The sequence below is a fragment of the Piliocolobus tephrosceles genome, chromosome 14, assembly GCF_002776525.5.
Source record: "Piliocolobus tephrosceles isolate RC106 chromosome 14, ASM277652v3, whole genome shotgun sequence".
In the NCBI taxonomy this organism is placed as follows: domain Eukaryota; kingdom Metazoa; phylum Chordata; class Mammalia; order Primates; family Cercopithecidae; genus Piliocolobus; species Piliocolobus tephrosceles.
This window is the reverse complement of record NC_045447.1, coordinates 60,829,287-60,852,403: the sequence shown is the minus strand read 5'-3', so window position 1 is coordinate 60,852,403 and position 23,117 is coordinate 60,829,287. Positions and strand designations below refer to the sequence as shown.

At 45.5% G+C, this 23,117-nt stretch overlaps 1 protein-coding gene across 3 annotated transcripts; it reads right to left on the bottom strand.

Annotated features, from left to right (window-relative positions):
• Positions 1–318: 318 nt before the first annotated feature.
• On the bottom strand, positions 319–22,279 carry PLIN2 (perilipin 2). Of its 3 annotated transcripts, none has more exons than XM_026453887.1 (9): positions 22,190–22,279; positions 20,727–20,778; positions 20,444–20,639; positions 15,968–16,050; positions 13,461–13,746; positions 12,230–12,411; positions 10,879–11,013; positions 8,606–8,896; positions 319–694 (listed from the first exon to the last, which is right to left on the bottom strand). In XM_026453887.1, exons 2-9 carry the CDS (start codon positions 20,754–20,756, stop codon positions 560–562), a joined length of 1,338 nt encoding a protein of 445 aa, XP_026309672.1. In that variant the 5' UTR covers positions 20,757–20,778; positions 22,190–22,279; the 3' UTR covers positions 319–559. The 3 variants fall into 3 exon arrangements, with proteins under 3 accessions (XP_026309672.1, XP_026309673.1, XP_023045805.2); XM_026453888.2 differs by lacking the exon at positions 22,190–22,279 and adding an exon at positions 21,958–22,136 and having other exon boundaries at positions 560–694; XM_023190037.3 differs by lacking the exon at positions 319–694 and having other exon boundaries at positions 8,010–8,896.
• Positions 22,280–23,117: the final 838 nt, after the last annotated feature.

Sequence of the window (23,117 nt, the reverse complement as noted above, 5' to 3'; positions counted from 1 at the left end):
ATAGCAAACCTAACACTATTTCTGTTTTACTGATGAAAAAAATGAGGCATAGAGAAATTAAGTAACTTGCTCGAGGTCACACAGTAAGTGGCAGAGTCAGATTAGAAACCAGAGTCTGAGCCCTTACCCATCATGCTATGCTTCCTCCTAGTTGACCTTCTTTTAGTCACATGCCCATCACTAGGCTAAGGGAAAGCAAAAACCTTGACCACTGTACCCACTGAGACCTTCAAAATAAGCATGAATGAATCATGGGAGACCAAAAGACAACAAATGTTCACTATACCAGCGGGAAAAAAAATCATGAAGTCAAGATTATACAGCCCAATTTTTATTATAAGTATTTCAGCAATTAAACTTTAAATAATTATATTAAATGATATATGACACAGAACTAGGATCTCTTACAAAAAAGTTTAGATGAGAGTGTCATTGCAGTTAAGACCAATGTAGCCAAAAAAATAGATTAACACACTTCAAAGTCACAGGAATAAAAACAGGAAGTTTAATGTAATGCAAATTGCGTATTCAACCTAAAGGGGTATTTTATTGTTGTTAGTTATTTAACATTTTGCTCTGAGAGGACAGGGTTATTAGCATGTGAATGATTTGATCCGTTCTCCTCTTCCAAAGCTATAATATCTGGAATCTCATCAGTCTCAGATGTCAAGTCTATGGTGGTGAAATCAAGCACCTGTAAAAGAAGAATCTTGGATATTGAAACAAACACTGATGAAGCGAGTTGTCAGGTCCATCTGAGCTCATGGAGACTTTAGTGCATGTAGGTGAACCTTGCTTTGTCCATAGCTGTGTTTTTGTTTTTTTGTTTTTTTTTTTTTGAGACGGAGTCTCGCTCTGTCGCCCAGGCTGGAGTGCAGTGGCCGGGTCTCAGCTCACTGCAAGCTCCGCCTCCCAGGTTCACGCCATTCTCCTGCCTCAGCCTCCCAAGTAGCTGGGACTACAGGCGCCCGCCACCTCGCCAGGCTAGTTTTTTGTATTTTTTAGTAGAGACGGGGTTTCACCGTGTTAGCCAGGATGGTCTCGATCTCCTGACCTCGTGATCCGCCCGTCTCGGCCTCCCAAAGTGCTGGGATTACAGGCTTGAGCCACCGCACCCGGCCCATAGCTGTGTTTTTGAAAAGATGTTTGTGGTCTTTTTCCTGCAATTCCCTCATACTATAAAAGCACTAAGGAAAACTTTTAAAAAGGAAACTAACTAGTGGTGGAACCTAGTCAATGAAGGCTTTTTAAAAAATACCAGATACATAGCATTTCTCGTTATTCAACTATTAATCTATTACTTTCTCAAAATCCATAATACCCCACTTTTCCATAAGCAAGTGTCTAGGGAAATGTCTAGCAACTGAGGAAACAAAAGGTCTTCTTATGGTTGAAACAGCCATCGCAAAACCCTACCTCTTCCCTGCACAGGAAAGCCTTTAGGGACAAGAAACTCTATCAAATTTTATTTTATATACAATTTTGATAAGCTAGGTAATGTTTCTTAGTAAACAACAGATTAAAACAAGAAAATTAAGGCTGGCCGCAGTGGCTCACGCCTGTAATCCCAGCACTTTGGGAGGCCGAAGTGGCTGATCATGAGGTCAAGAGATCAAGACCATTCTGGCTAACACAGTGGAACGCTGTCTCTACGAAAAATACAAAAAAATTAGCTGGGCGTGGTGGCATGCACCTGTAGTCCCAGCTACTCAGGAGGCTGAGGCAGGAGAATCACTTGAACCTGGGAGCAGTGAGCCGAGATCGTGCCATTGCACTCCAGCCTGGGCGACAGAGTGAGACTCTCTCAAAAAAAAAAAAAAAAGAAAAAAAAAAAAAGAAAAATTAATAACATATATTACTAAAGGCTAGAATCTTGATAGTGGAGGGAAAAAACGCAGCTGATTACCTAACAGAGGAAAAAGAGCTAACAGCAACAAAAATCCCTCAAAAAGACCGGGCGTGGTGGCTCACGCCTGTAATCCCAACACTTTGGCAGGTGGATCATGAGGTCAGGAGTTCAAGACCAGCCTAGCCAACATGGTGAAACCCTGTCTCTACTAAAAATACAAAAATTAGTTGGGTATAGTGGCAGATGTCTGTAACCCCAGCTTCTCGGGAGGCTGAGGCAGGAGAATCACTTGAACCCAGGAGGCAGAGGTTGCAGTGAGCCAAGATTGCACCACTGCACTCTAGCCTGGGTGACAGAGCAAGACTCTGTCTCTGAAAAAAAAAAAAAAAAAATCCCTCAAAAAATAGAAGGAAAGGGGAAATTGGGGAGTTATTGTGGGGTTTTTTTGTTTTGTTTTGTTTTAGAAGGAGTTTCACTCTGTTCCCCAGGTTGGAGTGCAGTGGCGTGATCTCAGCTGACTGAAACCTCAGCCTCCCAGGTTCAAATCGATTCTCCTGCCTCAGTTTCCCGAGTAACTGGATTACAGGCATGTGCTGCGACCATGCCCAGCTAATTCTTATATGTATTAGTAGAGATGGGGTTTCACCATACTGGCCAGGCTGGTCTCAAACTCCTGACCTCAAGTGATCCACCCTCCTTGGCTTCCCAAAATGCTGGGATTACAGGCGTGAGCCACCGCACCTGGCCTGGAGTTATTGTTTAATGGGTACAGAATCTGTGCTTAAGATGAATATAATAGCGATGGTTGTGTAACATTGTGAATGTGCTTAATGCCACAGAATTGTACACTTAAAAATTGAAAAAATGGAAAATTTGACATTGGATTTCTGTTTTGCTTGTTTGTTTTGAGATGGAGTCTCATTGTCACCCAGGCTGGAATGCAGTGGGGCAAACTCGGTTCACTACAACCTCTACCTCCCAGGTTCAAGTGATTCTCCTCCCTCAGCCACCCAAGTACCTGGTATTACAGGTGTGTGCCACCACACCCGGCTAATTTTTGCATTTTCAGTAGAGATGGGATTTCACCATGTTGGCAAGGCTGGTCTTGAACTCCTGACCTCAGGTGATCCATCCACCTTGGCCTCCCAAAGTGCTGGGATTACAGGCATGAGCTACCGTGCCCCACCAGATCTACTATCTTTTATATTGGCACTCTCAAATGGCACTTTCATAAAATCCGTACCAGCTAAAAACCTAGAAAGTATATTCTGTATCAAGACTCCCTTGTGAGATTCAAAACCTTTCATCATTATATTATATTTCATATCATATCTCTAATCTGCAGGCCTAGTTTAAGCAAGTAAAACATGAGAAAAATCCCAGGCAATTCTATCTACCTCCCATTGCAAACATTTTCCTTTTGACTGCCTGCCTATCGCTTCACTTAGTCATCTTACTGACAATCTTAACAATTTTTTTTTTTTTTTGAAATGGAGTCTCGCTGTCACCCAGGCTGGAGTGCAGTGGTGCCATCTTGGCTCACTGCAACCTTCGCCTCCCAGGTTCAAGCAATTTCTCATGCCTCAGTAGCTTGAATTACAGGAGCAAGCCACAATGTCCAGCTAATTTTTGTATCTTTCGTGAAGACAAGGTTTCACCATGTTGGCTAGGCTGCCCTTGAACTCCTGGCCTCAAGGGATCTGCCGACTCGGCCTCCCAAAGTGCTAGGATTACAGGCATGAGCCACCGCACCTGGGCCATCTTAACAATTAAAGATGTACTGTGTTAATCAGCAGTTTCATCTGTCAAACTCAACGAAGTGCTCCCTCTCACCACCAATTGAGAGTATAATTTCCTGATTCAGTCTTTTCCTTCTAAGCACTCTATTCCTGACTCTCAGCTTAGGATGGTTAGTTAGAGGTCCTTAACCCTCACCAGTCCTAAAAATACGACCTGGGTCTAGCCCAGTGAGGGTCAAATTGACACCACTTTTTTTTTTTTCAGGAGTTGATAATTTCTAAAACTAAAGTTTTGTAAATTCAGTTCTAAAGAAGTTCATTTTGGGGTGGAGGGAGCGGGGTAGCATCAGCATCTCAAAAGGTAACCAAGAAAGATACCATAAAACAAGTCTTTGGCTTAAGTTGACCTTGAGCCCTGTATCTTATGTAAACAAATTTTAGTTTTTTCCTTTTCACTTCATTAGTTGTTTCTTTCCTGCAGCCTTAAACTCCTGGGCTCAAGCAATCTTCCTGTCCCAGCCACCTGAGAAACTGAGACTATAGGTGCACAGCACTAGGCTCAGTTTCATTAGTTCTTTAATACCTATAAACTGCATTTTCAAAGTGGATATATTTTCCTAACCATGAGTTGGTATTATATACTCACACCTGAACTGCCAGGTTAAAGATACTACATATCACTGTCCCACAGATGATGTCCTCATGCTTCTAGTGCAAATTAAAAAAACACATCCCCATCCTCAACACTCACTTCCATCTGTTGAGGCAACATTAACTTAATAGATGAGAAAACTAAGGCTCAGAGATTAATGGCCAATGCATCATGTTCCTTTGCATTTTTGCATAGGACAAACTAGAAAGACTATGTTATTATGACAGGCAAAGGAAAAAATGTTCTTGAACCCTCCCTGAGGCACATCATGCCAGGTTTCATGCAGTCATGTGTTTACGAACCTGCCATGGTTACACACTGTGTCAGCCTTAGTATTTTCCCTCAAAAGACCTGTTTTCTGGAGGAAAACAAGTCTGTAAAACCAAAATTTTCTGCCAGTGTATGCAACAATGAAGCTGCAAGATGTGAGAACACAGACCAGGTTCAGTAGCTCATGCCTGGAATCCCAGCACTTTAGCAGGCCAAGGTGAGTGGATCATTTGAGCTCAGGAGTATGAAACCAGCCTGGGCAACATGGTGAAACCCCATCTTTACAAAAATACAAAAATTAGCCAGGTGTGATTGTGCATGCCTATGGTCCCAGATACTCAGGACACTGAGGAGGGAGAATCAATTGAGCCTGGGAGGCGAAGGTTTCAGTGAGCCAATCCCACCACTGCACTATTGCCTGAGCAATAGAGCAAGAGCCCATTGAAAAAAAAAAAAAAAAAAAAATTCCAGAACACCACAAATCCTAAGACATGTTGACAAATGAATGAAATACATGTAGACAAAGACAGCAAAACCATGACCAATGTGCACAGCTCACGGCAAAAAGCAAGGGCTGCTGGTGCTCTTCTAGAAGCTAAGAATAGTCTACATTTTATCCTGCCCCTGCCCAGGAAGAAGAGCTTTGAGACCTCTCTTCTTTTCATAAGCTGTTCAGTAAGCACTACAATTTTTTTTTTCTTATTTGTACTAACTTAAGTAACACACTATAACTCTTATTAATAGGGAAACACAAAGGTGTATATTCAAAATAAGAAAGCATGTGTAGTCGGGCATGGTGGCTCACGCCTGTAATCCCAGCATTTTGGGAGGCCGAGGCGGGCGGATCACCTGAGGTCAGGAGTTTGAGACCAGCCTGTCCAACATGGTGAAACCCCATCTCTATTAAAGAGACAAAAACCAGCCAGGAGTGGTGGCACACGTCTGTATTTGGGAGGCTGAGGGCAGGAGAATAGCTTGAACCTGGGAGGCGGAGGTTGCAGTGAGCTGAGACCACACCATTGCACTCCACCCTGGGCAACAGAGCAAGATTCTGCTTCAAAAAAAAAAAAAAAAAAAAAAATTAAGAGGCAGAGGCCTAGAAAATGCCAGTCACTGGGAACAAGGAGGCAAGTGAGTGAATAGGCTCTATCCTGGAAACCCATACATCACAAAAGTCCATCCTTCCCAGAAACCAGAAGCTCCTTATCTGCAAAACAAATCCTAGGGACTTCCTACCTACCCTCCAACTCAACTCACCTGTTTATTGATTTCTAGAGTTACACTGAGGAGAAAAAATTTGTAACTTGATAAAAAGCTTTTTTTTTTTTGAGACAGGGTCTCACTGTCACCCAGGCAGGAGTGCAGTGGCAAGATCTTGGCTCACTGCAACCTCCACCTGCCTGGTTCAGGGGATTCTTGTGCCTCAGCCCCCGAGTAGCTGGGATTACAGGTGCATACAGCCATGCCTGGCTAATTTTTGTGTGTGTTTGTTTTTTGAGATGGAGTCTCACCCTGTCGCTGGACAGGCTGGAGTGCGATGGTGCAATCTCGGCTCACTGTAACCTCCACTTCCCGGGTTCAAAAGATTCTCCTGCCTCAGCCTCCCGAGAAGCTGGGATTACAGGTGCACGCTACCATGGCCAGCTAATTTTTGTATTTTTAGTAGAGATGAGGTTTATCATATTGGCCAGGTTGGCCACTGTTGGCCACTCCTGACCTCGTGATCTGCCCACCTTGGCCTCCCAACATGCTGGGATTACAGGTGTGAACCACCATGCCCAGCCTAACTTTTGTGTTTTTAGTAGAGACTGGGTTTCACCCTGTTGGCCAGGCTGGTCTCAAACTTCTGACCTCAAGGGATCCATCCATCTCGGCCTCCCAAAGTGCTGGGATTACAGGCATGAGCCACCGTGCCTGGTCCATGAAAAAGTTTAATAGACTCATTCATACCAAAGGAGCATGTGAAGTTATATGCTGCTTCCTCGTTTTCATGGAGATAAAGGGGTGAACCAGGATAGAAAGAGACGAATTTGAGTTAGACTTCAGTTCTGCTGAGGGTAGTCCTGCTTACCTTTTAGCAGGGACAGCCAGAAGCATGTAGCTCTATTTCATACCCTTTTTTTTCTTTTTTTTTTTTTTTGAGACAGAGTCTCACTCTGTTGCTCAGGTTGGAGTGCAGTGGCAAGATCTTGGCTCACTGCAGCCTCCACCTCCCAGACGTAGGGGATTCTCCTTCCCCAGTCTCCCAAGTAGCTGGGATTATAGGCACGCACCACCAGGCCAGGCTAATTTTTGTATTTTTTGTAGAGATAGGGTTTCACGTTGTTTGTCAGGCTGGTGTCAGACCCCTAACCTCAGGTGATCTGCCTGCCTCGGCCTCCCAAAGTGCTGGGATTACAGGTGTGAGCCACAGCGCCCGGCCTATTTCACAAGTTCTCAGACTCGCTTTTAAAAACTAGTTTGACATATTGCATATGCGTGATAAGGAGATTCAGGATAGTTCCTAAATAACCAATGTTGAATGGACTAGAAGTCTGGATACTATAGGCAGGAGGTAAGAAGAACCTTTGTTGGCCGGGCGCAGTGGCTCACGCCTGTCTCAAAAAAAAAAAAAAAAAACCTTTGTCTACAGGGGGCTTAAAGTAGTTTTACTTCTAATTAGTCTCACATGGTCTTCTATACGTAGCTCCCCAACAACTGAGGTTAGTGACTTTCTCCCAAAATAACAACACAGTAAGTAAAGTCCAGCTGAGGCTGGACACTGAAGAATCTCTCTCTAGGACTCACGCTTTAACTGGTTCCCTGGCAAGAAATGCCCAATGACTTTACATGATACTGATTTAAATAATCACTCACTTCCTTTCAGCTCTGATTCCTTTTCAGTGAGGTAGTCCGACATGACTAGAACATTTTACTGGTTTAAAAACCCACTCATGGCCGGGCGCGGTGGCTCAAGCCTGTAATCCCAGCACTTTGGGAGGCCGAGACGGGCGGATCATGAGGTCAGGAGATCGAGACCATCCTGGCTAACACGGTGAAACCCCGTCTCTACTAAAAAATACAAAAAACTAGCCAGGCGATTTGGCGGGCGCCTGTAGTCCCAGCTACTCGGGAGGCTGAGGCAGGAGAATGGCGTAAACCCAGGAGGCGGAGCTTGCAGTGAACTGAGATCCGGCCACTGCACTCCAGCCTGGGCGGGAGACTCCATCTCAAAAAAAAAAAAAAAAAAAAAAAAAAAACCCACTCACAGGGAATCCAGTAAGTTGGCAAACAAAGAGGGCCAACTGTCACCTAGTAAAATTTGAATATGCACATCAGCTTTTAGGTTTTTTTTAATCTGTTATCAAGCATCCCATTTTTGACATTAGCCTTCCAATGTTCTCACTCTGCCAAATTCCCCAACAGGCCAACTGAAATTCACGTATGTATAATAACTCTGTCATGCAAGTTAAGTAGCTCTACGAAAGCAACACACGAAGCATATGGAACAAACAGCATGTAACTGGTCTATCCTGCAGTGAATTTTATTGAATTCAAACATAGTATTATTCCTATTTGAGAAATAAAAAGCTAAAATCAAGTTTTACAAGTAATGATCATGAGATAAACCAGTGAAGAGGCCTTTTCAGATCATACCAGAGCTGACACTAGTTTCTACCCCAGCCCACATGAAGATGTTTTTATTCAATACAAACAGTAACAGAGGCAACACAATGGCCACAGAATGAGAACATAAGTGCACTTGAATTTTTTCTGAGTTCTGGCTATAGGCTCTGACAAGCCTAGCATTCTTTTCTTACCAGGTGAACAGAAATCATCTGCTAATGCCAGAAACTTTAAAGCTCTCAATTCAGCTGGAAACAACTATAATTGAGGGCCTTTTTACTAGCTACTTGCTTCCCAATTTAGGGTTGCCTAGCAAGTTAATTTCAACATAACAGGTCATCTGCCTGGCCACATCATGCACTAGTGACAGGGGCAGGTTTAATGAGTTTTGTGCTCAGATCGCTGGGTCTCCTGGCTGCTCTTGTCCATCTCTGCACCTTGGTCCTGAGCATTCTGAGACTCAGTCAGCTGAGGATAAAAGGGACCTACCAGCCAGTTGAGGGGCGTGTTGTTAACAAGATAATCCATCACGTCATCTAAAGATTCCTTCATTTTCTGCAGCTGCCCCTTGCTAGAAGTGAGGAGGCTGTCAGACACTTCCTTAAAGGAGGCAGCACTGCGGAACACTGAGTAGATGTCGCCTGCCATCACCCCCATGTGCTTGGCCTGATCTTGGATGTTCTGCGGTACGCCTTGGATGTTGGACAGGAGGTTGTGGCACGTGGTCTGGAGCTGCTGAGTCAGGTTGCGGGCAATTTCAAGAGTATGTGACTCAATGTGCTAAAAATAAAACTTAAAATTAGCAGTGGATCCAGCAGTGCTATGTTAAGTTAGTTCAATGACAGTAAGCTGGTTATGTGTCCACCACATATTATGGCTTCTTCGGTTTTTAAAAATCCTCATTACAATACCGAGTGCAGCAGTATTATTCACATTTCATAGATGTGGATATAAGCTTAGAGTTTAAGTAGATGGCTTCAGTTAACAACTGGAAAACAGCTGGGTAGGGATTCGAACTAGTGCCTGAGTCTCCAAAGTTCATCATCTTAAACTGAAGAAACATATTAGGTAGGGGAGACCCAAAAGAATGGAAATGTACTTCATGCTAGTAGTGTAATGTATATAATCCCTCCTCAAATAAGATGACAAGACACGCTCCTTGAGGGAGATTGAGACCATCTTGGCCAAAATGGTGAAACGCTGTCTACTGACTTCAGAGCTTTTGGGACACAAAAAATCACTTTCTAGGACATTTCCTAGAATATCCTAGAGGATATTTCTTTCTGTTTTTTTTTCTTTTTTTCTTTTTGAGACAGGGTCTCAGTCTGTCTCCCAGGCTGGAGGGCAGTGGCACAATCATGGCTCACTGCAGCCCTGACCTCTTGGGCTTAGGTGATCCACCCACCTCAGCCTCCCGAGCAACTAGGACTACAGGTGCACACCACCACGCCCTGCTAATTTTTGCATTTTTTGTAGAGATGGGGGTTTCACAGTTGCCCAGGCTGGTCCTGAATTCCTGGGCTCAAGTGATCTGCCTGCCTTGGCCTCCCAAAGTGCTGAGATTACAGGTGTGAGCCATTATACCCAGCCAAGATGCTATGTCTTCTCTCTAGAACCTTAGTCACCTTATTGCCCTTTCGCCTAATTTACCCATTAGTTCTCAGTTTACCATTCATCTCTTCCAGGAAGCAATGTGACTCACCTACCCCTACTCCAAGGCTGCCTGAGATAGTCTTCCCATATATTTTCTTTTGTTTTTTGAGACAGAGTCTTGCTCTGTTGCCCAGGCTGGAGGGCAGTGGTGTGATCTCGGCTCACTGCAACCTCTGCCTCCTGGGTTCAAGCGATTATCCTGCCTCAGCCGCCCGAGTAGCTGGGACTACAGGCATGTGCCATCATGCCTGGCTCATTTTTTGTATTTTTAGTAGAGACAGGGTTAGCCAGGATGGTCTTGATTTCCTGACCTCATGATCTGCCCACCTCGGCCTCCCAAAGTGTTGGGATTAGAGGCGTGAGCCACCGCGCCCGGCCAATAGTACCTGTATTTATGCTGTTAAAAAACAACCAGACGGCCGGGCACGGTGGCTCAAGCCTGTAATCCCAGCACTTTGGGAGGCCGAGATGGGCGGATCACGAGGTCAGGAGATTGAGACCATCCTGGCTATCATGGTGAAACCCCGTCTCTACTAAAAAATATAAAAAAACCAGCCGGGCAAGGTGGCAGGCACCTATAGTCCCAGCTACTGGGGAGGCTGAGGCAGGAGAATGGTGTAAACCCAGGAGGCGGAGCTTGCAGTGAGCTGAGATCCGGCCACTGCACTCCAGCCTGGGCAACAGAGCGAGACTCTGTCTCAAAAAAAAAAAAAAAAAAGAAAAACAAACAACCGGACTTGGACTTGGCTACTCTGAGCATACTGCCTATGGGATAGCCCTCTTCTGCAAGGAGCATTAAAAAAAAAAAAAAAGGCACAATAGGACAGCATGGCTGGCTATATCCCGTTAGTCTGTACCTATTATGAGGGCAAGGCCTGTGTTTCTCATTTAGTTGTATCTCACTTGGGGCATATGTATACTCATAGGTTGTTAGATAAAATTATTCCCTGCCTAGTTTTGCTTTTCTGCCACGTAACTAGCCACCTATGCACATGGTATTGTTCAACCTTTTGATACAGAAGAGTATTCTAAGACATAGTATGGAAAAATTGAAAAGTCTGATAAGAACTTCTTCAGAAATCAGCGAATGACTGTCCCAGTCATCTTACCTCAGCACAGTGGGACTCATCAGTATCATCGTATCCAATGCTCCTTTTCCACTCCACCCATGAGAGGTAGAGCTTATCCTGAGCATCCTGAATTTTCTGATTGGCACTATGCACATTCTTCCTGGCAAATTCAATCTAGACACAATGAAACAAGACAAAGGAACACACAAGTCAGATATTCATGTTAGCCTGTTTGCAGATGTATGATGTAAATCAGGCAATATAAAAACTAAGAATTTCCTGGAGTTGAATGAGATCTATTCCTGCTATCATTGTTATTTATTATCAGTATGTGTAAATGAACCAAGCAGTAATAGCTCTTTACTGCCTCTAACTGTTAAATCACTGACTCCAAATTTACCTCCAGTTTAGCACAGGTAAAGCAACTAAAAAAAAAAAAAATTTCTTTTTTTTTTTTTTGAGAGAGTCTCACTGCGTCACCCAGACTGAAGTGCAGTGGCGTGATCATAGCTCCCTGAACCTCCGTCTCCCAGGTTCAAGTGATTGTCCTATCTCAGCCTCGTGAGTAGCTGGGATTACAGGCATATGCCACCATGCCCAGCTAATTTTTGTATTTTTAGTAGAGATAGGGTTTCACCATGTTGGCCAGGCTGGTCTCGAACTCCTGACCTCAGGTGATCTGCCCACCTTGCCCTCCTAAAGTGCTGGGATTATAGGCATGAGCCACCACGCCCAGCCAGCAACTAAAATTTAATGTGTACATGAGTAAAGGATAAGTTAGAATTATAAAACAGAAAGGAATTTGACCTTCCTCTTCCCTGTTGCCAACCACCTATTTCCCCTTCAAGGAAGAAATGGTTTTCTTATGGCAGTACAGAATGGTACACACTGTTCTCTAACTTGGCAACCTTTAATGGCTACAGTAGTCTATTGTGATATATCAATTTAATTAGTCCTGTTAGTGGATGTGCATTGTTATAGTCTCTTGCAACTTTAAACAAATATACACATCCATAAGATAAAAAGTAAAACTGCTTGAAGAGTGGGTATGTTTGTAACTTTCCTAAAACTGTCTCTTGAATCAGTCCCTTAGAGCAAGAGCTGTATAAGTGTGGTTCTTTCTCTACACCATTGCCAACAGCCACATTTCCCGTGTGGCAGGACAAGAGAGATGTCAGTACTTGACCCCTCAGAGCGAGATTAGCATTGCTTCATATATTTCAGCTATTTATACTTCCTTTTTCTGTGAGCTGTCTTCATATTCTTTGTCCAGTTTTCTACTGGATTGTTCAAGTAAGAGTGAAATTCTTAGATTTTGTGATTACATTAATTCTTGGTCCTAGAGATAAATGAACCCACTTCAGATACCTTAAAATAAAGTTTTACTCACCAGGTGAACAGTAGAATGGAGCTGAGAAATGGTCTCTTGGCTTTTTTGCTTAGCTTCTTTAACCCTGCTGAGAGCCTGCTGGTAGGCACGGGAGCGAAGCTTGGTAGATAGGGATCCCAGTCTAACATAATAACTTGGCTTCTGAACCAGATCAAATCCTTCAACTTTTTTTGCTTCTTTTTCTGAAGTTAGAAATAAGAGATAAAAAACACTTAAGGGATCACAGCGACAACTGATAAGGCCTGGACTCTAACCTGGGTCTTGACTTTCTTACTTCTACCCAATCATTTAGCAATCATGTAGTCATTTTTCCAAGACTGCTCATGTCCGCTGCTGGACTTGACTACCCTGAACATATTACTGTATCTGCTACACACTGCATGCATCTACACGTTTTTCCCACTAGAGTAAACTGCCTTTTTTTTTTTTTTGGAAACAGCGTCTTGCTCTGTTGCCCAGCCTGGAGTACAGTGGCGCAATCTTGGCTCACTGCAGCCTCAACCTCCCAGGCTCAACTGATCCTCTCACCTCAGCCTCCCGAGTAGCTGGGAATATAGGAACAAGCCACCACGCCCAGCTAATTTTCGTGTTTTTTAGGGTTTCGTCATGTTGCCCAGGCTAATCTCAAATTCCTGAACTCAAGTGATCTGCCTGTCTCAGCCTCCCAAAGTGCTGAGATTACAGGCATGCACCATTGCACCCAGCCTACAGTGAACTTGAGTGGAATGGTACCTGGCACACATTACCTAATGATGATTCTTTATAATGAGGATTTTATAAAGCAATCCATTAAACACAATCCATTTACAGAAAATATTTTTCAAGGCCAATTTTTGCCAAAGTTTGAAAACTTACTATGTACAATTCAATGTGAACTTTATGATTGCTTTAGGAAGGAAAATCTATAAAGGCAAAAAGATTAGTGGTTGCTCACATCTGTAATCCCAACACTTTGGGAAGTCAAGGCAGGTGGATCGTTTGAACCCAGGAGTTCGAGATCAGCCTGTGTAACATAGTGAGATCCCATCTCTATAAAATTAAATTAAATTAAAAAGGATTGACTGCAAACAGGCATGAGAATCTTTTGGGGTAGCAGAGGTATTCTAAAACTGTATTGCGGTGATGCTTGCACAACTATGTAAATTTAGACTAAAGATGAGAGTGTATGTCAGTGAAGCTGTTTAAAAAAGATTTAATATAAAACAGTATTTGAAGATAAAATTCCAGTTACCTAGTTCTTCCTCAGTGAGAGGGAGGTACTGTTCTACCAACAGCTCTGATTTGGTGAGTGCATTTTCTACGCCACTGCTCACAAGCTGCATCATCCGACTCCCCAATACTGTGTTAATGCTGCCACTGACCACAGACTTGGTCTTCTCCACACTGCCAGTCACTGCCCCTTTGGTCTTGTCCATCACCCCTGTGATCGTGCTGGCCACAGAATCCTTGGCCCCAGTCACAGTAGTTGTCACAGCATCTTTTGCCCCAGTCACAGCACCTTTGGCATTGGCAACAATCTATAAGTAGAAAAGCAGATCCCTTGGCTGGTGAGAAACATGAGTACAAGGATATACTCAAGGTCTTAGCTAAGGCAGCACAGCTTAAGAGTTAAAGAAGGAATCTAGTCCTCTCACTCTAGCTTTAGGTCTTGGGCAAGTCACTAAGAGTTGATGAGCCTGAATTTCCCTATCAAGTATATCTGCCCTACCTGCCAATCCTTGGGAATTGCTGGAGGAGCAAATGAAGTAAACAGATATGAAATCTGTCTATTTGCCAAGGCTGCAGTGAGCCGTGATTGTGCCACTGCACTCAGCCTGGGTGACAGAGCAAGACCCTGTCTCAAAAAAAAAAAAAAAAGAAAAAAGAGAAAAGAAAAGAGAAAAGAAAAGGTAAGTTATATAGCTTATTCCAAAGTCACATAATTTCAGAGAGGAAACTGAAGATCAAACTAAAACTGGCCCTCAGGGTGTTATTAGTATGCAGTTATTATACATGGCCAGCATGGTGGCTCACGCCTGTAATCCCAGCACTTTGGAAAGCTGAGGCAGTTGGATCACCTGAGGTCAGGAGTTCAAGACCAGCCTGACCAACATGGTGAAACGCTGTCTTTACTAAATACAAAAAAATTAGTTGGGCGTGGTGGCACATGCCTGTAACCCCAGCTACTTGGGAGACTGAGGCAGAAGAATCACTTGAACCCATGAGGCGGAGGTTGCAGTGAGCCGAAATTGTACCATTGCACTATAGCCTGGGCAACAAGAGTGAAACTCCATCTCAAAAACAAACAAACAAAAAATAGCTGGGTATAGCGGGGCGTGCCTGTGAACCCAGCTACTAGGGATGCTGAAGCAGGACAATTGCCTGAACCCAGGAGGAAGAGGCTGCAGTGAGCCGAACTTGTGTTGGTAACACAAGTTACCAACATTTAAAGAAAATATCCAAAATGGAAAATAGCTCTCACCATTAGCATAGTCTCAAGCAATGTAAGTGAAAAATTTTAAAGATTTGCACAAGCATTCTAAAGGCTATACACTAAACTTATCTATAGTTGTGAACCACATAACATTTTGGTCAGCGGTGGACCACATATTCAATGATAGTCCCATAAGATTATAATGGACTGCCCTATAACAGGTATACCTTTTTTTTTTCACTGTACCTTTTCTACATTTAGATACACAAATACTTATCATTGTGTTATAGTAGTCAGTGTAGTCATGCTGTGAAGGTTTGTAGCGTAGAAGCAAGCAACAGGCTATATACCATACAGTCTAGGTATATAGCAGGCTATACCATGAGTCCCTAACCCCCGGGCCATGGACCATTACCAGTCCATTACCAGTCAGAGGCGGCATTAGATTCTCATAGGAGACCTAACCCTAACCCTGTGAACTGTGCATGCCCATGCGTGCAGTTGCATGCTCCTTATGAGAATCTAATGATAAATATAGTACACTTGAATCGTCCCAAAAACACCACCCGCCCCCTGCTGGTCCATGGAAAAACTGTCTTCCACGGAACCAGTTCCTGGTGCCAAAAAGCTTGGGGACCACTGGGCTCTACCATCTAGATTGGTGTGAGTGTATTCTGTGATGTTCACACAATGGCAAAATCACCTAATGATGCATTTCTCAAAACATATTCCCATCACTAACTGACAGATGACTGCATTTAGATTATGAAAAGACACAGAGCTATATTTTTCCCTAACTGATATCCTTTTGTGCCATTCTGTATTCTTAATTCTGCCATTCTTAATTCTTAACAAAATTTTAGGACATTATCTGAACCAAAGGATCACCAGGACAGATGAGCCTATCATTTTTGTCAACACTGGCTAGCTATCCCATATGGATGGTAGTTCCTGGCAGCATTGTACAAGCCAGGTGAGAAAAGTTTATATATATATCACCTCTGCATTTATTTAATACCACAAGAGAATCAGTTTGAGATTCAATCTGAGACAGCAATTTCATCTACAGGAGCAAAGACACAAATTGATAGACATCACACTAAAAGTTTTCTAATCCAAAGGAAGTTAGTTCTTCTCTGCTTCATAGATACAACTTGACAACAGTTCGGGAAGTAAGGAAGCGGCCATTATTTTTCAAACACACATCCAGATCCAGGTTAGGAAAATAAGTATTTGCCTATTTGTGGTATGTACAGCTTGTGCTAACAGATAGAACATGAAAACATGTGAAGTGTCAAGCCTCAGCACTTTTGTCCCAAGCTCACCTGAGTTGATGGCTGATTCAGAATAGGCAGTCTCTCCTCAATCCTGTCTAGCCCCTTACAGGCATAGATATTGGCAACCGCAACTAGAATTACAAATGGGAAAATGTTAATGTAGTACTGTAGGTATAGAATGAACACACATTACCATACCTTATACTTTTAGCCTTATTAAAAAAATGGTAAAAATGGGCCGGGAGCAGTGGTTCATGCCTGTAATACCAGCACTTTGGGAAGCTGAGGTGGGTGGATCACAAGGTCAAGAGACCGAGACCATCCTGGCCAACATGGTGAAACTCTGTCTCTACTAAAAATACAAAAATTAGCTGGGCGTGGTGGCGTGTGCCTGTAGTCCCAGCTACTCGGGAGGCTGAGGCAGGAGAATGGCGTAAACCCGGGAAACAGAGGTTCCAGTGAGCCAAGATCGTGCCACTGCACTCCAGCCTGGGTGACAGAGCAAGACTCCATCTCAAAAAAAAAAAAAAAAAGGCAAGAATGTTGATCTTATACAACAGAATGCATTGCCTGGTTTCTCTAGCTCTGACAGAAAGAGGCCTGGCAAGTTGCTGGCAACTCTCTTCTACAGAGAAGGAAATATGGGGGTGTGAGGGAGGAGCAGGCAGAGGCAGTGACAGGACAAACAGGAAGCTGGCTCTGAAGCTTCTTCCTCATCGACTGGCCCCTAATGTTAATGCCAAGAGTATTCAGGCTTTCCCTGAACTCTCATTCAGAGAATAAGGTATCTGGAAACTCTCTCAAAGTTGATATTCCCAAGCCAGTTTAATCCCTACCTACACTTACTACAGCACATGTCAGTGTATTTGGGGTTCTCACTAGGAAAGAGTATGCTAAGACCACCCTGGATCTCCCTAACAAGGGAGATTTCAGTGTGAGCTTCCCACTAAGAATACCAAGCCAAGTACTAGCACCAAATTCATTTAGGAAGTAGCAGAGTTGGAATGGCTGGTCTCTAAAGGCTCCTTATAGGCCGGGCGCGGTGGCTCAAGCCTGTAATCCCAGCACTTTGGGAGGCCGAGACGGGCGGATCACGAGGTCAGGAGATCGAGACCATCCTGGCTAACACGCTGAAACCCAGTCTCTACTAAAAATACAAAAAACTAGCCAGGCGAGGTGGCGGGCGCCTGTAGTCCCAGCTACTCGGGAGGCTGAGGCAGGAGAATGGCGTAAACCCAGGAGGCGGAGCTTGCAGTGAGCTGAGATCCGGCCACTGCACTCCAGCCTGGGCGACAGAGCGAGACTCCGTCTCACAAAAAAAAAAAAAAAAAAAAAAGGCTCCTTATAATCCTAAAAGTCCTTGGCTTAACCATTTGAAGGAATGATTTAAATCTTTATGCAAAAGCAGTTCACGATGTGGAGACATTGGAGCCTGCATACAGTGTTGGTGGGAATGTAAAATGGTACAGCTGATTTGGAAAACAGTCTGGCAGCTCCTCAAAAGCTTAAATACTTATTATATAACCCAGCAATTCCACTCCTAGGTATATACCATAAAAACCTGAAAACATATGTCCACACAAAAACTTGTACACAAATGTTCATAGAAGCATTATACATAATCTCCAAAAGTAGAACGAACCCAAACATCCATCAGTTGAAGAATGAATAAAATATTGTCTGTCTAGACAGTGAATTACTATTCCACAATAAAAAGAGATGAAGTACTGATATGATGTGACAAGATAGATTAACTTTGAAAACATTATGCTCAATGAAAGAAGCCAATCACAGCCGGGCGTGGTGGCTCAAGCCTGTAATCCCAGCACTTTGGGAGGCCAAGACGGGCGGATCACGAGGTCAGAAGATCGAGACCATCCTGGCTAACACTGTGAAACCCCGTCTCTACTAAAAAATACAAAAAAAAACTAGCCGGGCGACGTGGCGGACACCTGTAGTCCCAGCTACTCGGGAGGCTGAGGCAGGAGAATGGCGTAAACCCGGGAGGCGGAGCTTGCAGTGAGCTGAGATTCGGCCACTGCACTCCAGCCCGGGCAACAGAGCAAGGCTCCGTCTCAAAAAAAAAAAAAAAGAAAGAAAGAAGCCAATCACAAAGATGAAGGGGTGGCCTGCCCCTCCACACCTGTGGGCGTTTCTGGTCAGGTGGAACAAGAGACTTAAGAAAGAGACACAGAGACATAGAGAAAGGAAAGTGGGCCCAGGGGACCAGAGCTCAGCATAGAGAGGACCCACACCAGCACCGGTCTCTGAGTTCCCTCAGTATTTATTGATAATTATCTTTACCATCTCAGAGAGGGGGAAGTGGCAGGACAATAGGGTCACAGCAGGAAGAAGGTCAGCAGAAAGACATGTGAACAAAGATCTCTGTGACATGAGTAAGTTTAAGGAAAAGGGCTGTGCTTTGATGTGCATATATGCAAACATCTCCATAAACATTTTCAGTGCATAAAGAGCAGCATTGCCTGCTAGCACGTCCCACCTCCAGCCCTAAGGTGGTTTTCTCCTATCTCTTTTCTCCTATCTCAGTAAATAGAACATACAATTGGGTTTCATTCCATTGCCTAGGGATGGCCAGGAGACTGAAGCCTTTCTCTATCTCAACTGCCAAGAGGCCTTCTTTCCTCTTTTACTAATCCTCCTCAGCATAGACCCTTTACGGGTGTCCTAGGACTGGGGGAGGATCAGGTCTTTCCCATCCCATGAGGCCATATTTCAGACTATCACATGGGGAGAAATCTTGGACAATACCTAGCTTTCCTAGGCAGAGGTCCCTGCGTGTAGTGTTTGTGTCCCTGGGGACTTGACATTAAGAGAATGGTGATGACTTTTAATAAACATACTGCCTTCGGGCACTTGTTTAACAAAGCACATCCTGCGCAGCCCCAAATCCACTAAACCTTGAGTCACCACAGCACATGTCTCTGCAAGGACAGGGTTGGGGGTAGGGTTACAGATTAACAGCATCTCAATGGCAGAAGAATTTTTCTTAGTACAGAACAAAAATGGAGTCTCTTATGTCTACTTCTTTCTATATAGACACAGTAGCAGTCTGATCTCTCTCTCTTTTCCCCACAAAAAAGCCCACACATTTTATGATTTATAAGAAATATCCAGGCCGGGCGCGGTGGCTCAAGCCTGTAATCCCAGCACTTTGGGAGGCCGAGACGGGCGGATCACGAGGTCAGGAGATCGAGACCATCCTGGCTAACACGCTGAAACCCCGTCTCTACTAAAAATACAAAAAACTAGCCGGGCGAGGTGGCGGGCGCCTGTAGTCCCAGCTACTCCGGAGGCTGAGGCAGGAGAATGGCGTAAACCCGGGAGGCGGAGCTTGCAGTGAGCTGAGATCAGGCCACTGCACTCCAGCTCGGGCGACAGAGCAAGACTCCGTCTCAAAAAAAAAAAAAAGAAATATCCAGCATAGGCACATCTATAAAGACAAAGTAGATTAGTAGCTGCCTCAGGGCGGTTGGAAGGAAATGGGGAGTGACTATTAAGTATGACAGTATGAGATTTCTCATGGAGTATGAGATTTCTATTTTTTTGGTAAAATATACACAACAAACTTCACCATTTCAACCATTTTTAACCGTGCAATTCAGTGGCATTAAGTCCATTTACAACATTATACAACCATCACCACTATCCATTTCTAAAACTCATTCACAGCCGGGCATGGTGGCTCACACCTGTAGTCCCAGCACTTCGGGAGGCCAAGCTGGGCGCATCACCTGAGGTCAGGAGTTCCAGACCAGCCTGGCCAACAGGGCGAAACCCTGTCTCTACTAAAAATACAAAATTAACTGGGCATGGTGGTGTACGCCTGTAATTCCAACTACTTGGGGAGCTGAGGCAGAAGAATCGCCTGAGTCCTGGAGGCAGAGACTGCAATGAGCAGTCTCAAATTCCAGGCCTCAAGCAATCCTCCCATCTAGGCCGCCCAAAGTGCTAGGATTACAGGTGTAGGCCACCATATCCATCCTCTGGGGGATTTTTAATTAAAGGATCATAAACATCTGCCAATGCTATGAAACAGGCCTTCTATGGACAGGCGCGTTGGCTCATGCCTGTAATCCCAGCACTTTGGGAGGCCAAGGTAGGTGAATCACAAAGTCAGGAGTTAAGCCTGGCCAATATTGTGAAACCACGTCTCTACTAAAAATACAAAAAGTAGCTGGGTGTGGTGGCGGGAGCCTGTAGTCCCAGCTACTCAGGAGGCTGAGGCAGGAGAATCCCTTGAACCCAGCAGGCAGAGGTTGTGGTGAGCTGAGATCACGCCACTGCGCTACAGCCTGGGCAATAGACCGAGACTCCATCTCAAAAAAAAAAAAAGAAAAGAAAAAGAAACAGGCCTTTTACGGTAATGAGGGTCACCTGAAAGTTTCTAGGTAAAGGCAGTATATACCCCAGGAAGGTCTGAGGAGTTCTGGATGTTACTGCTGGGAGCTCAGGGGCTCACCACTGACCAGTTCCTTGACTGCATCTTGAAAAATCAGAACTCACTTTGCGGTTCTAGCTTCTGGATGATGGGCAGAGCACTGGTCATGGCCACGGAGGTGATGGTCTTCACGCCCTTTTCTGCCATCTCACACACAGACTTCAGGTAGGGATATTGGTCCTTTGTACTGAGATAGGCTGAGGACATGAGGTCATACGTGGAGCTCACCAAGGGCAGGTTGATCACCCGAGTCACCACACTCTGCAATCAAAGTAGGGAGGGTGTGCTTATTAATGTCTCAAAACACAAGAGGAGAGAAAGTAGGCAAAGGCTACTAGAAATTCATACCGGTTGTGGATCAACTGCAACGGATGCCATTTTTCTTTCTGGAGAAAGAAATCTGCAGAAAAGAGACTTATTTCAGAACACTGGGGTAAGACTCTCCCAAATTCATTCCCCAACCCAGGCAAATGCTGATTTCAAGTAGAGAAAAATTCAGGGTGAGTTCCATGTAGTCTTCTGTACTTCTTTCCTCTCTCCAGCTCTCAGAGTCCCCCTCCTGAAGGATCCACACGCACACAACCCTCTTCCCTCTTTTGAGGCAAGGTTTCAGAGCTTATGTATAAACTTGCAATACTCAGGAGGGAGAAGCAAAGTTGTTGACAAACTTGTTTTGTTTCTCCCTCAAGACAGAGAGATGCCTTTTGAAGGGCAGTATCTGTTGACAAAAATGCTAGCCAAGTTAAAACCCAGGTTAAGACTAAAGAGAGATTTCAAGCAGAAGACATCTTGGTCAGCCGGGATTCTTGTGGGGATCAAGTGGGAACACTTTGCAGGGACGTAATAAAACTTCCTTGTGAAAGGACGGAAGCTAGTTTAGGGGAGACTACGCACAGCAGCAAGAAGGTGCTCTGAGGAAGGAGAAGCACTTCAGGACGCCTTTAAACGTCATCTTAGTATCCCCAAAGCCCATCCCCACACAAAGCCGACCGCGGCGGGAGCTGGGAGGGAAAGAACCTGATTGCGGTCGTCCGTGCCCGACCCGCCCAGCTCACCCTCCCCTCGCCAAGAACGGAGCCACCACTACTCTGAAGGCGGAAGACGCGCCAGTATCAGTATCCCACTCCTATTGTGTATCCATAAAATGTGTACCCATAAAATGCGGTTTTCGGGCTGGGCGCGGTGGCTCACGCCTGTAACCCCAGCACTTTGGGAGGCCAAGTCAGGTGGATTCCTTGAGGTCAGGAGTTCAAGACTAGGCTAACCAACATGGTGAAACCCCGTTTCTACTAAAAATACAAAAATGAGCCGGGCGTGGTGGCGGGCACCTGTAATACCAGCTGCTCTGGAGGCTGAGGCAGGAGAATCGCTTGAACCCAGGAGGCGGAGTCATTGCACTCCAGCCTGGGCGACAAAGGGAGATTCCGTCAAAAAAAAATGCGGTTTTCTAACGCGTTTCCCTTTCGATAATGTCCCTTCGACAAATGTTAATTGTTTCCCCACAACCACCCAGGCAGGTCAAGGGACATTTGATAGCAATCGCCCTAAATCTGTTGGCAGGAAAGAAGCCTCAACTTACAAAGGCAAGGGTCGAAAGCGCGGGTTCAGGAGGCCGCCCCTACCCGGCCAGGATCTGGAAGCCGCGAGGCGAGCGGAGGATCTCGGACCACCACCCCCGCGTCCTGTCCACCTTAGAGCCCCGTGGGGAGCAGAGCAGCGGCCCCGAAGCCCCAGGGAGCTCCCCACCCTAACTGGGCGCTGCTGGGGACCCCGGACCGGCTCGCTGGGGCGCCGAGTGGGCGCGCACTCACCGACGGACTGCAGCAAAAGGCGGAGAGCAGGCGCGTCCCGAAGGCGACTCCCGCTGCCACCACCCGTTCAAAGCGTGGGGCCCGCGGGCGCCCGGGCTATAAACCCCGCCTCGCCGCCCCTCCCCGAGCCTCCGCAGCACGTGACCCGCGGCAGCTCGCCCTATCCTACCCCGAGTGTCACCCTAGGGCACGTCCCGGCGCCCTCCCCCAATGCCTGCCCTCCTAGATAGGTGGGGGCCGGGTAGGGGTGAGAAGGTCTGTTGCCTAGGTGAGGGGCCCCGCCGCGGGGAGAGGCGCCTGTTGGGAGCGGGGCGGGGAGAGGCCCAGCCTGTGGAGGCTGGGAGTTGGAGGTAGCCCTGCCTGGAGTCGGGGCGCTGCCTGTGGTCGGGGTCCTGAGAGGCCCGGGGCAAATGGGGATGGCGCCCAGGCCGGCTTTGGGGTTTTGAAAAACGCAAACAAATTCACACCGACTTGTTTAATGGCGTTAGTCCTCAGAATAGAACTCTTGGCCGGGCGCGGTGGCTCAAGCCTGTAATCCCAGCACTTTGGGAGGCCGAGACGGGCGGATCACAAGGTCAGGAGATCGAGACCATCCTGGCTAACCCGGTGAAACCCCGTCTCTACTAAAAATACAAAAACTAGCCGGGCGAGGTGGCGGGCGCCTGTAGTCCCAGCTACTCCGGAGGCTGAGGCAGGAGAATGGCGTGAACCCGAGAGGCGGAGTTTGCAGTGAGCTGAGATCCGGCCACTGCACTCCAGCCTGGGCGACAGAGCAAGACTCTGTCTCAAAAAAAAAAAAGAACTCTTTAAAAATGGAAGCGGTGGCTCACGCCTGTAATCACAACGCTTTGGGAGGCTGAGGCGAGAGGATCTGCGGAGCCCGGGAGTTCCAGACCAGCATGTGGAAGATTTTTTTTTTTTTTTTTTA